The sequence below is a fragment of the Mangifera indica genome, chromosome 1 (assembly GCF_011075055.1).
Source record: "Mangifera indica cultivar Alphonso chromosome 1, CATAS_Mindica_2.1, whole genome shotgun sequence".
NCBI classification, from domain to species: Eukaryota; Viridiplantae; Streptophyta; class Magnoliopsida; order Sapindales; family Anacardiaceae; genus Mangifera; species Mangifera indica.
This window is the reverse complement of record NC_058137.1, coordinates 28,872,595-28,888,998: the sequence shown is the minus strand read 5'-3', so window position 1 is coordinate 28,888,998 and position 16,404 is coordinate 28,872,595. Positions and strand designations below refer to the sequence as shown.

At 32.6% G+C, this 16,404-nt stretch overlaps 2 protein-coding genes across 12 annotated transcripts; one reads left to right on the top strand and one right to left on the bottom strand.

The window, feature by feature from the left end:
• Positions 1 to 569: 569 nt before the first annotated feature.
• Positions 570 to 5,007, bottom strand: LOC123222312 (WEB family protein At5g55860-like). Of its 11 annotated transcripts, none has more exons than XM_044645056.1 (5): positions 4,555 to 5,007; positions 4,203 to 4,428; positions 4,083 to 4,118; positions 3,102 to 3,311; positions 570 to 2,633 (listed from the first exon to the last, which is right to left on the bottom strand). In XM_044645056.1, exons 4-5 carry the CDS (start codon positions 3,270 to 3,272, stop codon positions 852 to 854), a joined length of 1,953 nt encoding a protein of 650 aa, XP_044500991.1. In that variant the 5' UTR covers positions 3,273 to 3,311; positions 4,083 to 4,118; positions 4,203 to 4,428; positions 4,555 to 5,007; the 3' UTR covers positions 570 to 851. The 11 variants fall into 11 exon arrangements, with proteins under 11 accessions (XP_044500991.1, XP_044501009.1, XP_044500943.1 ...); XM_044645074.1 differs by having other exon boundaries at positions 3,102 to 3,308; XM_044645008.1 differs by having other exon boundaries at positions 4,083 to 4,428.
• A 5,844-nt stretch (positions 5,008 to 10,851) lies between these two features.
• On the top strand, positions 10,852 to 15,882 carry LOC123192278 (cellulose synthase-like protein E6). Its single transcript, XM_044604765.1, has 8 exons — positions 10,852 to 11,284; positions 12,272 to 12,593; positions 12,798 to 12,941; positions 13,246 to 13,377; positions 13,450 to 13,662; positions 13,749 to 13,973; positions 14,565 to 14,912; positions 15,181 to 15,882. The coding sequence occupies exons 1-8, from the start codon at positions 11,019 to 11,021 to the stop codon at positions 15,721 to 15,723; spliced, it is 2,193 nt and encodes a 730-aa protein (XP_044460700.1). The 5' UTR covers positions 10,852 to 11,018; the 3' UTR covers positions 15,724 to 15,882.
• Positions 15,883 to 16,404: the final 522 nt, after the last annotated feature.

The following is a 16,404-nucleotide window of genomic DNA, read 5'->3' as shown; positions in this document are numbered from 1 at the left end:
GACGTCTTTCTTGATGGAGATGAATGAAAACCAAGTAATTCAAGGCATTTAATTTGAACAACATTTTATTATTATATAAATAAAATTTGATCAATATAAATAATTATTATATTTATTAAAAATAATATTAATATATTATTTTAATTAAATATTTTAATATAATTATTTTAAAAAAATTAATAAATAAAAATATAATTATAATAAAATAAAAATTTTCAAGATATCATATTTACAGTATTACATCTTCCACATTATAGAAGATTATGGAAATAAAAGAATACAAATAATAAATGATAGAGATCTTGAATCAATCTCTGATCTTTTTAGATATCTTTACCCTGGTTCTGTGGTCTACGTTATGAAACTTCATATAAACAGCAAGAACAGTCAAGCGATTAAAAAATGGAAACTATAGCTAGATGTTTTCAAATGGTACTACTAGGGAGGAGGCTTTTCCAATGAACACATCAACTTACCACCTTTGCCACCAAAAGGAAAAATTTATACTGCTTCGGAGAAGATTTCAAGGAATCTGCCAAAAAACGTAAAGCAATAACAAAGCTTATCAATGGGGCAAATTTTTTTCAATCATAAACCTAATATCCATATACAAGGTCACACTTCCATAATATTACAAAAAAAGATCAGATTCAAGTGAGCTAAGCAGTGAAAGATCAACTCTTTCAGGAAATTGCTTCTAATCTCACCTTATGGCATTTGTCTTTCTCTCTCAAACAGACTAAACAACAGAAATTTGGTTCCACTAGTCTTACATGTACACACAACCAAGGGCTTAAAAATGTTTTTCCTGAACCATTCATAATCACACAAAGGTCTGGCAAACACAAATGTCATATAGGATTTTCACCAGGCAGATAAGATGGTGACCCGCCTTCGATTTGGTTCTTTTTCCGATTAAAGAAGCTGATATTAGGCATGAGTGCTTTTTTCGACAGAGATGTCTTCTCCTTTTCCAACTTCCGAACCTCCATAAATTTTTCTGATGAATTCTGCTTTTGAACAAGATAGTGATGTGGAGATGTCTGTGATGACATCTCTGTTTCTGCAAGAATCCGAGCTGCAGCTTCAGCTGCCTTCTTTTGTTCCCGTTCACGCCACCTCCGAAGCTCTCCCTCAACTGCCCTCTTGGCTGCTTCAGCCATCTGTGCCCTCTTTAAAGCATCTTCAGTGGCAGCCTTCATGTCCTCAATCTCCTTCTGAGTTGCCTCCAACTTCTTCAGGGCCTCATTTTCACTAGCCTTCACAGCTTCCACCTGGGCCATGGCAGCTGCCACTTTCATTTCTGCCAATGTGTCAGACTCCTCAACTTTACGGCTCAGTGACTCAAATTCTTCCCTAGAGATAGTTATTTTAGCACCAGACTCAGAAGTTGATGCTCGTGCAGCATTAGCTCTCTCAGACAAGGTCTTAATCTGATCAAGGGCCATTGCCTCTGCGTCTTTGGCTTCTTCAGCTTCTTCCAAAGCAGCTTTCAGCTTCTTTTCTGCTTCTTCCAGAGCAATCTTGGCAGCTTCAGCTTCATCCCTCAACTCCTTAGCTTTATTCTTCATATCTTCAGCTTCTTGTTTTGCATTTTCTGTTTCCAAGGATAACTGTTTAAGCGTTGAGATCATTTCTTCAGAAGCACCTCTTACTTTAGATTCCTCAGCAAGGCATGCTTCAAGCTCAGACTTACTTTTACGGAGTTTGACATGAAGGTTCCCAGCAAGAGATTCTGTTTCAGTTTCCTTCTCCTTCAGTTCAGTATGCTCTTTCTTCACATTCTCAAGCTCTTGCTTAAGAGACTCCACCAAGCTTCGCAATGAGCTTTCCTCTTCCGCTACTTTCTGCAGAGACCCCTTTGCATCATCCAACTCCGAAGTAACAGTTCTCACAGAATCTAAATCTGAAGCCTTTGCATTTTCCATCTGCTTCTGCAGAGCTGCAACCTCGTTCATTGTTTCAGTCAATTGTGTTTCAAGACTCTTGGTGAGTTCAGGATCAAATTGATTCTTCAAAGAATTCAGTTTCTTGGCTGACTCTTCCAAAGTTACTTTATATGACTGCTTCAGAACATCCTTGTCAGTAAATACTTTTGCTTGCTCTTGCTGTGCTTGCATGGTTGCAAGCTTCACTTGCCCAATTGATTCCTGCACAGCAGAGATTTCCTTGGAGAGTTCACTAACTCTCTCCATGTTTGCTTTGGCAGCATTTTCAGCTTCAGCTGCTAGATTAAAGGCAGTGACTTTTGCTTCCAAGGTTGCATCACAGTCCTGACGAATATTCCTCAATTCTTGCTTTGCACCATCCAGTTCATTAACCACAGTCATATACTTTTCCCTTGCAGTTTCTAGGTCTTGTTCCCTATCACCTTCAGATCCCACAGAATTGCCACTGTTTGATTCCTCAATCTGCTTTGCTTGATTCTTAGCAGCTTCTGTTTCCTTAATTGCTGAACCCTTGGATTCTTTAAGGACTTTGAGTTTGTTGTTGAGATCATCAACTGTTCCTTTAGCTTTTTCAAGCTCAACAAGTGCTTGGGCCTTGGTAGTTTCGGCATTTTTCAGCTGGTCCTTTAACTTGTTCAGCTCTTTCTGGGCCAAGTGAAGTTGTGCCTCCTTGGCCAATATACTCTGCCAATAGAACAGCAAAATTATAAACAGTACTTCAAACTGATATGAAGCTAAATATCTTATATCTATCACCATATGACCGCCAATAGAGCAAGTAAACACTTTTGAGAAAATACAAGAGAAGAAATATTTATGATCAAGACATTTATTAGTTAATTAAATGGAAAAAAAAAAAAAAGCAGCAGCTAGCTTTGATGCTTAATGAGCATTAATTTTAAGCATAATAATACTATCATAATGTATGTAAAATTAGGATGCCTTTTGTTTCTAAGTTTACTTTAGTTTGTAACACTCAGAAATCTGTGCAGGCTTAATAACTATTTCTTTAATAATACACACTAAAGAACCATTCTAAGCTGAGAAAGCTGGCACCAGTGTTAACAATGATACACTAAAATTGATCCATGGGAATTGGCATTGCACTGTTGTAAATTATTGCAAGATGTAAAAGACGAGAAAAACGAGTACCTCTGCAGAAAGAGGTTTTGCCTTCTTTATGGAAGGTTTTTCCCCTGAGAAAGCACCCTCACCAAAAAGAGTTACTGCATCTTTAACAGATTGAAATGGTGCACTGGTGTCTATCTCACCTACCTCAACCTTAGCTGAGTCTGTATTATTTTGACGTCCTTTCGCTACCATTATATTTTATTGTTTGTATTATTTCCTAGAAGCCAACTGCTGAAAACAATCAAAAAGATTATTTAAAATCACATCAAGAAGACATAAAATTTATGATCAGCCAAAATTCTCAACACATTGGACATACACAGCAAGCAGGCATCGCAACTAGAATATCATTACTATTATAAACCAATAAAACTATGTGTACTTATAACGAATATCAATTTTAGTATCAATGATGATGTATCACTACGTGATTGGGTGATTTTGAATTAATAATAATGTAACACTCAATCACATGATAAAATATCATCATTGTCATCCATTATAAGTGCACATAGAATCACTCATTTTAAATTTCTGAATGATAGCACACAACCCAAGAGGAAATTACTGTAGACGCTCAAATGGTAGAAGGTGTAAGGCCTAAAGACTCATCCACAGTTGTGGCATTAATCAGAACACAAAAGGAACAAATGAACATTGCCAAATTATAACCATATTCTTTTTCCAAACCTATTTCGCATTTCCTCCACTGAAGCAGAAAGAAAAAGGTAAAAACAGTACATGGAAGAAAATTTAAATCATCCTTTGTGTTATCAGACCATATAAGCTGCTAAAGATCAACAATTCCAGCAGTTAACAAACGCATCAAACCATAGGCCAGACTTCCTTAACTGATAAACCTTGAAAAGTTAATCAAAGTGATAAACTATCACCGCAAATACATTTAACTCCTAAATATTTTGCATTAAACGACCAAAAGATACAGACTAAACAATACCCAAAGATCTGAGTACTACTTAAAACAGATTGCTTTCCATGCACCTTTCCTAAGATCTCTTAACAGGACGTTAGGCTCCCCTACGGTAAGATTATAGAATCAGAAGTTAGCCAAATCAACCATAATCAAAGAATTCCACGGCAATCACCACCTCAGCCACAAACCTATTCGCTTCAAGAAGCCCCAGTCTAGTTTGAGAGAGATGCGTCCTCAAGAATCTTTCACAAGCTCCTAAAATTGGTGATTTCCCACGCACTCCATAATAAGCCAGTATAACAAATGTCAAGTTAACATGTCATTCCCCCCTTCTCAAACTTAACTAACAGCTGGCCAATAAATTCACTGTTTGAATGATTCTTAACCTAAGCTCCAAGAATATCAATAATACTTCTAGACAGCAACAAAAAAGACATGTCACATAAAAAAAAATGAAAATCAAAACCAAAACAACAAAAACAAAACTAAGCAAAGTTAAAAGAGACAAACTTGAAAACATAAAAAGAACAAAGAACATACCTTTAATCGTCTATCCACAAAACCCTAATCACGTAAACCTAGAAATCATCAAAAGTCAAAAGCCAGAAAGCCACTTATAATAAAGCACCAGTCTTTACAAGCTCAAACAGGCCCGTGATCTTCATGCTTTTCTTCCAAAAAAAAAAAAGATACCCTTTTAATCTTTTCACTCAAAGAAAATAACCCACCAAGGATTTCTCCAGCTGTTAAAAAATTTCGACGAAGCCGAAATTTTCTCGCACAGGAAAGCTGAAGCTGTTTTCCAGGAAATTTTTCTGAGGCGAGACCAAGTGACTTTTTTTTCCCTTCTCCAGCCGTTGAAACGACTGTAATTTACAGAGAGAAAGTTTGAAAAATGGATGCGGTCGCAGACAAATTCTATGCCAGCAAATGAGTGAAGAGAGAGAGAGAGAGAGAGAGAGAGAGAGAGGAGTATTTGAATAGTGTTTCCAAGAGAGAAAGATGTGACAATCTCGAGTTGTACTCTCTTGGGAAGAGAAGAGTTGAATTTCAAAGATAAAACTTTTAAAGGGTAATTTCGGTAAAAGAATGCTTATCTATCATAATTTTCAATTCAAATTTTATTATAAATGATTATTGATTATTATGTGTTAACCAGTCAATCAAAAGATAACAATAAAATTATTTAGATTGACCCAAGTGGATCTATATTTATAAATAATTAGTATAAATTTATATATGAGATCATATAATTGATTATTGTTAATTTTAAATTAAAATTATTTAATTATATTATAATATATTATTATTTATGTATAAATTTATATTAATAATTTATAAAAATAATCTTATTATTAATATAACTAATCATTAAATAATAGAGTAATTTTATATTTTAAAAAATTAATATTAAATTATATAATAATATATTATCATAATGCATAAATTAAATATACAATACACGTGAAAATCTTTTAAAATCTTTTATATCTTTGACTAATAAATATTAAATCATGCTCAAACAAGAATTAATATGAATTTAACTTAAATCTAAAACTTCAAATTCAAATTCAAATTCAAATTTTGATTAATAAATATTAATAAAAAAGATAAATAACCGAAGAAAAATAATAAGAATAATAGTTAAAAAAAAACCTAATAAAAAATTATTAGTAAACTCTCAAGTTAAAATTTCAAGTGAAATTTAACTCTTTCAAATCTATCTAAAACTCAAGCATGAATTATCTATCCCGTTTCCAATTCACCTGTTATGCAAAAGGAAGTTGTATTAAAAAAATGAAATTCAGATTATTTAGGAGTCCAATAGGTTACGAGTTTTTAAATTTGAGTTTAAAAGAATTATGTCCAAAAGGTACAACAAAGAGTTGCTTAGAAAGACTTTTGAATTTGAAGAGAGAGGCGAACAAAAATGGCACCGGCCAGGACAAGAAAACGAGTGAGAGGGGAAGGTGAAAATGACCAATAATGAATAAAGGTAACAAATACTTTGTTTGCATCTTTTTCTTATGTCAAAACAAAGTAAAATTACAGGGTAATCCCTGAGGTTTGGCTTAGTAACCCTATCCTTACGAGGCGTTTTGTAATTGAAGTTCCTTGGATTCATAGATACTGTGGACAGGCAAATGACAATATTGAACTGACGATTTAACTGTAATCTGACGTAATGCGTCTAGTTCAACCGTAATTCAATGTTATTTAAAGGTCAAAATAATTTTTGCCTTACTCAGAACCGTTAATGCCACTAACTCCTGATCAGACTTCCTAGAAATTCTACTAGACTCAATGTTAATAAAGCAAGACCTTAGGGACCAATGTGAAAGTTTTCCAACATAGACAATGGAAGCCAGAAAAGTAGTAATGTTGATGTGGGGTTTGGATATTCTTGATTGACTGTCGATGGATCCCACTTCTTTCTCCTTTTATATTATAATATAAAGTTTTTATTCAATTATTCTTATAGAAATTCATAGCCCTATAAAATAATTGTAACACCTAAATTTCAAGGTCACTTTTGCGTTATGATAGTGTTGTATTATTATTCTATGAGGCCTACCTTTCCATACAATGAAACGCTTATAATCAGTAATAAGTTGGATACATTTGATATCCATTATAAAATAATAGAGCATTACCCTAATATAAAGTTTCTTATTTACTTAGTTATAAAAAAAAAGTATTTAGTTCATAGAATAAAAAAAAAAATCGTTTTATTTGTGATTCAAAAATGACGTTTACAGTATTATAGGGAATATTGATTAAAATAATATTTTTTTATATACATATATAGTAATTTTTTTTATTATACATATATAACTTAAAACATAAAATATTTAAAATATTTTTAAATTTTGTACTCATTCAATTGAGACTTATTTAATCAAAACATAAAATTCATTTACTCATCCAATTAAGGTAAAAATATGAGATGAAAATATAGAAATCATTAATAACTTTGACAATGAGAAAGTTGGTTAAGTGGTTGTTGACTGACTAAACCTTCAGTCAACTAATTTATTTTAAAAAATTAGTTGATTAGGTGATTTGTCGATCGATCGGTCAATCCATCTGACTAATTATTTGATCAATCTTAAATTTTATAATTTTATTCTTTTAAAGATAAAATTAACTTTAAAATAATTATATTTGTATAATAAAAAAACAATTTTATATATATATATATATATATATATATATAAAAACTAAACTAAATAGATATTCTCGTGTTACAGGTCAATAAAAAACGGTAGGTAAGAAACTATCTTTTCAAAAACACGGAAAAGAACAAGTCTCGGCATAAATGACGTGTTCTTTAATATGTTATTTGTTTTAGGCCAAAGGACCTTGTCCCACCCAAGGTATAGTGAACTTTCTTCCCACCTTTCAACTTTAAAAAATTTAAACATTCACCCATGATTTGGAAAACTAACACCCACTCTCTAAAATTAAGTTAAGATTAAGGGCAAAATCATTATTTAATAATAATATTTAATGTTTATATCATTTTACCCTATTAATTTGAAAAACTAATAATTTTTCCTAAAATTAAGTTTTAAAAAGTGATATTTCCCCCTACCTAGGTTTTCCAATTTTATCAACAAATTTTCGGCTAATGATGGCCAATCTCTCTCCTTCCCAATGTCGTCTCTCCCTTTGGTGCTCAATATTGGATTGACGACTTCTAGATTAAACAGAATTTAGATGAAATCTAAATAAAGAGTCAAAATTCTTCGTCTTAATCTTTGTTGTTTAGACGAAGTCGACTTCATCTGTAAGACGATGATGATTCAAAAGAGATTGATCTCCTTATCTGGACCCTCGTCATCCTCCAAATGAAACCGATTTCTTTTGAACGATGAAGAGTTTCAACTCTTCATCTAAATTTTGTCTAGATTCTATTGAATACAGACATCGTCATTCTAATATTGAGCACCGGAGGGAGAGAGATCGACCATTGTTGGTCGAAAATTCATCGAAGAAATTGAAAACCCTAGGTAGGGGGGAAAGTGTCACCTTTTAAAACTTAATTTTTAGAGAAATTATTAATTTTTCAAATTAAAGGGGTAAAATGTTATAAACTTTAAATATTATTATTAGATAATAATTTTATCTTTAATCTTAACTTAATTTTGAAAGATAAATGTTAATTTTCTAAATTATGAGTAGATGTTTGAATTTTTAAAAGTTTAAAAATAAGAATTTGGAAATTCACTACACCTTATGTGGGAATAAGTCTTTTGGCCTTTGTTTTAATTGACTGATGAAGTAACCTTTCGAACAATAATTTGGACCAATTTGGAGATAGCTTTCCATTCCTATTGCTTATATAAAATTGCAACTTATAGTTTTTGTATTTCTCATGGCGGAATTTCCACCGTTAACGAGCTTTTACCAACAAGACCATGGTGGGCTTGAGCTTGGGCTAGGCCCTAACTCTGCAAAGCCTGACAGCTCAATAATGGAAATCTATAGCAAAAGGAGTTAGTTGCATGTGTGACACGTAAAAGACCAATTTGCCACATCAGCATGACAAATTTGCAGGTGTTGAATTGTTATGATTATGCCACCAAGTGAAGGAGGTGGATTAACTTTTGCTGATAACCGTGAAACTTTTGGTCATCAATTTAAACCATTGGCAAAGCCCGATCTCTTCTTTTAGGCGGAACTCGATCATCATTAGTAAATTATGAAGAGATTAATCTCATAATTATCATCAAAGTCTTATACTTTGATATAAATATTTTAGAAAGCATTTGTTTATACAATATTTAAATTTATTTGCCAAGACAAAGAGGTAAACTTAGATATTTCGATTCCATACTTGTGGCAAGTGAATATAATTCACAAATTTTTTTTTCTATGCAAGAAAATTTTATTAGAGTTGATCATAATTTTTTAGTTTAATTAGAGTTATATTTTTTATTTAATCAAGTTTGAATCAATTTCATCGAATAAATAAAAATAACAAGTCTAATGATTATAACACTACCTCATCTAAATTAAAAGTTTAATCTTAATGTGACGTTAATAAATTTTAACCTAGTATTCTCTTTTTTGAATGTCTTAATCTCTATCACTTAAGCTATCCTCTTAGGACAACATGAGTTACATTGTCGCAAAGAAGCAAATAAACATTAAAAAGAAAACTTTGCAAACAGTTTACAAAAGAGGGTTGGATTCGATTTAATCTACTCAAACTTAAATTCGATCTCAAATTGAATGAACAAGGTTTGGATTAAGTTTATTTTTTATAAAAAAAATTGATTCAAAACTTTAAGTTCAAACTAATTTGGACTAAATTAAAATAAATTATTCTCAAACTGAATTCAAATCTCAACGTATCAATCTCAAACTAAACTTTATTCATGTTTAATTTAGACTGAATCAAATCCTATACAAAAATATAGCCACTACAAAGACGGGCCTGAAAAAGTTAAGAATGATGCAAAATAACAACAAAGAAGAAGAACAAGATACAATTCATGCAAAGGTTAAAGATGATATAATTGCCATGGATGCAAGCGACAAGCTGAGCACCTGAAATGTGTACAATGGTGGTGATCAGTATGAGTTAAGCTAGATTTTGGACTTTCTGAAGAATACATATACGGAAATCAAAGAATTAGGTATGTGGGTTGGACTTGGACAGATTGGCTGTGGCAGGCAGAATGATATTTTTCATTATGATACTGAAGACAGAAGATGACAACGAAATCCAATTAACCAGCTTGGTGTGTCATAGTCGTACTGTGCCTTTGTAACATTTAAGAAGCAACATTATTATCTTTCCTAATCTGGGTTGGTTAGCAATGGACGCCACCGCCTCCTCCAGATCTGATTTTATTTTAATTCATTATCATGAACAATTAGAAATAATTGTAATAATATTTTAAAAATGAAATTATTAATTTAATGTTTTTAATAAAAAATAAAAAAATTGATATTTTAATAAAAAAATTATAAAAATTTGGTCATACCAATAAAATAATTTAAATCTTGATTATTCTATTAAAAAACTAATTTAAGTAGAGACCTAAAAGAACGGACATGTATAATTTATTATTTGGAAAGTCTCCCTTGGAAACATGCCACCAATAAAAAATTCTCAAATTTTCAAATAAAACATATTATTAATAAGAAATATATATATATAAAGCGTATTAATACTTTAATGAAATATTTATATAATAATATATCTATTTATTTTTATCGATTAATAAAAAAATTATATGTAAAGTATTCTTTATATTATTTATAATAATAATATTTTATATATTAACTATATATACAAATACAAATATAAATTTTTATCAATTATTAAAAAATTTTAAAATAAAAATAAAATAATATTTTATCATATTATAAATATTTATATTTTATTATCTCTAAGGGATAGCTTAAGTGATAAATATGGGGTAACTTAAATAATAAAAAATATATGAGTTTGATGCTCTCTAAAAATATATTATAATTAAACTTTTGATAAATTAATAAAATGCTATAAAACAATTATTAAATCAGGAGTTTTATTATATTTTTTGTGATTAATATAAAGCCAACTATGTTAAAAAAGGTAACTCCCAATTGATATAAAAGGATAATATAATTCAAATAAGAGCTTTATATTAAATAATATTATATATACATAATTTTAAATATATAATTAAATAAATAAAAGACATATCTTTGTCTGATTGAGTTATTGGTTAATATTACCAAAATAAAATATTGATGCCAACTTATTGTTACCCCATTTATAATGATCTTTCTTGTCCTACTCATCTCTATGACAATGATCTCACATCCGGAGAATCCATCCTCAAGTGTGTGGCTTTCCTTTTAGAAGTGCTTCAAGTTCAGCACTTAAAAAATAATCAGCACACACATCAGTTTCTATTGCACAAATTCATTTGTTTGTCTGCATTAAAACTTTTCTTCGCTAGCTTATATCCAGCTAGCTAAGGAAGAAGATTTAGATTGGAGAGATGGCTGAGCTGCAGCCTCTTTTTGAGACCAAGCAAGCGAAGGGAAGAGCTGCTTTCAGGGTCTTTACAGCAACAGTTTTTGTGGGGATATGCTTGATGTTAGTTTACAGGTTTCTGCATATTCCGAGGGGTGGAGAAGAAGGAAGATGGGCTTGGATTGGGATGCTTGTTGCAGAGGTTTTGTTCAGTTTCTACTGGATTATCACTCAGTCTGCTCGCTGGAATGTTACACAGAATTTCCCTTTCATTCAGAGGCTCTCTCAGAGGTAAATTTTGATTGGTTATTGTCAGAGTTGAGTTTGGTTACAGCATCAGACTAAAATCAATCAAAAGAATAATTTTTTTAATATATATCGATCAAAACGATATTATTTTAATAGATTTAAATTGAACTTACAAAAGGTTGTGAGCTTGACAAACCCCAAGCTCAAGCTTAATAGTGCATTATCATTACGCCTGAGCTTACGTAAGCCAAACTAGCAACCAAGCTTGAGTGCTTGACTTGAATCCATCCCTGCTAGTTGTGATGCACTTGTTTACTTGACTTTTGTTGCTCTAGATTTTGTGAATCTTTTTGAAAACAGTTAAATTATTAGAAAAATTAAAGCAATGTAATGATAAAAGATTGCATTACCCCACGAATCTACTTGGACCCACGAAAAAAGCCAAGAAAATAGTTATAAAAGGTCCAATTTGGCATGAAATACACATGATACAATGTGTTTAATGTTGATTTATGTAAGTTAATATGTTGAACTATGAGTAATAAATATGAGTGCGAAACTTTTATAATTTTGTTTTTGGTATTTATAACCCAAAATATATCTAAATAGTTTAACCCACAGTCTATTTGACTAATCTTATATTAGTATCCCTAATTCCCTGAATGATATAGTACGTTCATACATATTCTTTAAACATATTTGAGTAATATGGAATATTCATACATACCTAATATCTTTCTTATGTTTTGTCAACGTAGTATTTGCATAAGGGTGTTAAATTCATCCCTTTACGGAACTCAACGCTTTCGCTAAAATTTGTCATATCATCCCTCGTGTTTTGTTGATGTGAAATTTACTTTGGGTATTATATTCACCCTTTTATGAGACTAAACCTCCTTGCTCTAATAGTCTGACTCACTATCAATATATTGTCCGTTTAATATACACAGTTCAATTTTGTTTTTAAACTTTGTAACTCAAAACTCAACTTAATAATTCATTGATAGGAGTGTTACAATAATTGTGCAGATACGAAGATAGGTTACCAGGAGTTGATGTATTTGTGTGCACAGCTGATCCAATAATGGAGCCACCAACTTTGGTGGTAAACACTGTTTTATCAGTGATGTCCTTCAATTATCCTCCTGGGAAATTGAGTGTTTATCTTTCTGATGATGGTGGATCGGAGTTCACATTCTATGCCCTCCTGGAGGCCTCTCATTTCTCCAAATCTTGGATACCCTTTTGTAAAAAATTCAATGTTGCACCAATGTCCCCAGAAGCCTACTTCTCTCATCAACCTGATGAGAAATATGTAAATCAGGTTGAAGAAGAATGGTTAGCCATGAAGGTAAAAATTTAGGATAACTACAAATGGAGATATTGAACTATTCATTCAGTAGAAAAAAAATGTTCATTATTTCAATAAAACAAAATATGATAGTTCGATACTTCTAATTATTGTTATTCCATAAAAATTTCTTGTTATATATAATGGATAATTCTTAAATCAGGACATCTCGATAATTTATTGTTTATTTTTGTGTATTTGAAGAAAAAATATAAGGAAATGAGATATCAAATAGAATCAGTCATGGCAAAGGGAAGCATTTCAGAAGAAATAAGGAGACAACACAAAGGTTTCTTGGAATGGTATAATTATGAAGTGACAAAGCAGAATCATCAGTCTATTGTGCAGGTAAATATAATTGTATCCTCTTGGTTATAATTTTGAGCCCAATCCACTATCAAAACATTGGCCGCTTTGATTATTTAAAATATGTGATGCCCATCCATAAGACTGTTAAGATTCTAGTTCAATAGCCATCCGTCCTATGCCAAGATATTGTCTGACAATTTGATATCTCACCAGCTAGTTAACTATGTGAAATGCCCATACATATCCACATCTCTCCTGGGGAATTTGTCCAGAGGTGTAACAATTTTTTTAATTTCCCAAGTGCTGACATTCTGAATTGTATTGTTATGTTATACAATTTCAGATTATAATTGATGGGAAGGACACATATGCAGTGGATAATGAAGGCTGTAGATTGCCAACATTAGTGTACATGGCACGCGAGAAAAGGCCAGGATGGCCTCATAACTTCAAGGCTGGAGCCATGAATGCATTGGTACTTCTCATAAACTGAACTATTTCTGGTAAACTTAGAGTGATATATGTAACAAAAATTATGTATATGCAGATAAGAGTTTCATCAGAGATAAGCAATGGATCCATCATCCTCAATCTGGACTGTGACATGTATGCAAATAATCCTGATGCAGTAAGAGAGGCATTATGTTTCTTCATGGATGAAAAGAGAGGCCCTGAAATTGCTTTTATGCAACATCCACAGCGTTACAACAATATCACCAAAAATGATATCTATGGTAATTGTGCTCATGTTGTTCATCAGGTGCAGACTGGCTCATTGTTGATCTGGATTCTAGGTCTGAAACTGAGAAAATTTATGTTAATGGATCATTTTTTATGATTTTGAAGGTTGAACTGGCTGGTGTTGGTGGCTATGATGCGGCTTTGTTTTGTGGCACTGCATGCTTCCATAGAAGAGAAAGCCTCTCTGGAGCAAAGTATTCTAGAGACTGTAGAGAAAATGTAGACTCAGAAGCCAAAAAGATTGATGAAAGAACTGCCGATGAATTGGAAAAGATCTCAAAAGTTCTTGCTAGTTGTAGCTATGAGAAGGACACTCCATGGGGTAAAGAGGTTTGTTTTCTATCACGATAGTGTTCTCTTCTACGGATGATCTGATATTCTATTGGTCCGATCCGACCTTAAAAGATAGCTTCATATATCCACACCTAACTTAATTCCCGATCAACATGAGATATGAACTTAACACTAACTTCCCTTTAACTAGACCAACCAGAAAGTAAGATGTGTGAAACCTCCCTGAACTTGAGTTTAAGCCAGGCTGGAAAATTCCCACTCACAACAATTCTAATACTAACATTCCCTCAACCAGGCCAACCAGGAAGGAAGGTGCACAAAACCGCCCAACACTTTCCCTCAACCAGGCCAACCGGGAAGTAAGGTGCGCAAAACCTCCCTCAACCTGAGTTTAAACACCATAGGGATAAACCCTGGGCTTTGATACCACTAATTGGATCTGCAATAAAGTGTTATCAGGTTTCTCCCACCCCAAAAACTAGCTTAAAGGTTGAGATTTTCTGTCAAACTTATGTACACACACCCAACTTAATTACCAACCAATGTGGCACACTTAACAATTCATTATTATATAGGTAAATGGTTTATGCTGTTTGTATGAACTGATCATTATTATGAACATTACAGATGGGATTGTTATATGGTTGTCCAGTTGAAGATATTGTTACAGGCTTGGCAATCCAATGCAGGGGATGGAAATCAGTGTATTACGATCCAGATAGGAGGGCCTTCATTGGAGTTGCTCCAATTACTTTAGATACTCATCTTGTTCAATTCAAAAGATGGTCTGAAGGCTTGTTTCAGATCTTTTTCTCAAAGTATTGCCCTTTCATTTATGGTCATGGGAAGATCAAAGTTGGTGCCCAAATGGGTTACTGTGTTTATCTTTTATGGGCTCCAGTCTCCTTGCCTACACTTTACTACATAATTGTCCCTCCTCTCTGTTTGCTTCATGGCATTTCCCTATTCCCAAAGGTATGAATTACGCTAGAAAAACCAAACGCTTTTTAGATGAAACAGATGTATCAAACTAATGCGTTCCTGGATCAAGTGGTTGGTGGAGTTAGTTTTGGTTTTCATCTTATTCTCTCCCTTTTTTTGCTTTACTTAAGCCGGAAAAACTTCATTTTATCAACCTAAGCTTTGATATCACTTGATCCGTAGATTCAAGTACTCTTCAATCATGACTAGTCGATAGAGTATATTCCAGTACTAAACTGGCTTTTTTGGCATCGTGTTTCAGGCGTCAAGCCCATGGTTCATACCTTTTGTGTATGTTTTCATAGCCAAGAATGTGTACAGCATAATTGAAGCCCTGAATTGTGACAGTACACTGAAGGGTTGGTGGAACTTACAGCGAATGTTGCTGATTCGAAGAACAACATCATTCTTTTTCGCCTTTTTCGATGTAATTCTCAGGCAACTGGGGCTATCTCAAACTGCTTTTGCCCTCACTGCCAAGGTGGTGACAGAAGATGTGTTGGAGAGATATGAGCAAGAGGTGATGGAGTTTGGAACCTCATCTCTCATGTTTACAATCATCTCAACATTGGCAATGCTGAACCTCTTCAGTGTAGTTGCAGCAATATTCAAGATGATTTTTCAGGATTTTGGCGCTCTAGAAAAATTTGTGTTGCAGGTCATTCTTTGTGGGCTAACAGTTGTGCTAAATTTTCCAATCTATGAAGCACTCTTCATCCGCAAGGACAAAGGCTCCTTGCCCTTCTCAGTTATGTTCAAGTCCATTGCTATAGCTGCATTGGCTTGCCTAATTCTTGTAAATTAGAAAAACTTCAGTATTGTATTTTGAAATTCAGAACCATCCTAGTTTTTGGAAGTTGTATGAATTTGAACTTGACGCTGGCTCTGTACGGGAATTGGGACCTTGCGCTATAAGCTCCTCCAGACATTTGTAAATATCCAATTATCACTTTTTTTTCTATTAGTTGATCTGTTAAATAATTAATGTTTGAAATTTTTTGGAATTTTAAGAATGTTCAAAATTTTTAAAGATTTTTTTGGGGCAATGAGAAAAGTTGTTCTCTTGTTACTCCCCAGATCTTCTCAAAATGTTTTTCTCTATAATAACATATTTTATTTCTTTTCTGATAATTCAGGGATTTTAACAGATTATGAAGTGGTTCACAATAAAACGCACATGCAAGCAATAATTTAGATATTTCTCAGGCCAACAATTTATCACATATATTTTTCAAGCTTTGTTGGTATCGCCACACTGGAGTTACTGATTATTTTTCTTCTCCAACCCCTTCAGTTCAATTTGACTGGAATCTATTCCCTAATGTGTACTATGCTTAAATTAATTTATTGGAAAATAACTATGTTAATATATGCTTATTTTTTATTGGCGACTGTGAGAGCTTAACGTTAGTGTTGGAGCATTATCTTGTAGCATATTTATAATTGAGAAAGCCTGACATATGCTTATATATTATAGAGACTCCCA

Coding starts and splice junctions, on each gene's coding strand:
- LOC123222312 (XM_044645008.1), bottom strand. CDS start 3,272: ATGGTAGCGAAAGGACGTCAAAATAATACAGACTCAGCTAAGGTTGAG. Junction 2,634..3,101: donor CAAAACCTCTTTCTGCAGAG/GTACTCGTTTTT, acceptor TTCTATTGGCAG/AGTATATTGGCCAAGGAGGC.
- LOC123192278 (XM_044604765.1), top strand. CDS start 11,019: ATGGCTGAGCTGCAGCCTCTTTTTGAGACCAAGCAAGCGAAGGGAAGA. Junction 13,974..14,564: donor ACACTCCATGGGGTAAAGAG/GTTTGTTTTCTA, acceptor TGAACATTACAG/ATGGGATTGTTATATGGTTG. Junction 14,913..15,180: donor GCATTTCCCTATTCCCAAAG/GTATGAATTACG, acceptor ATCGTGTTTCAG/GCGTCAAGCCCATGGTTCAT.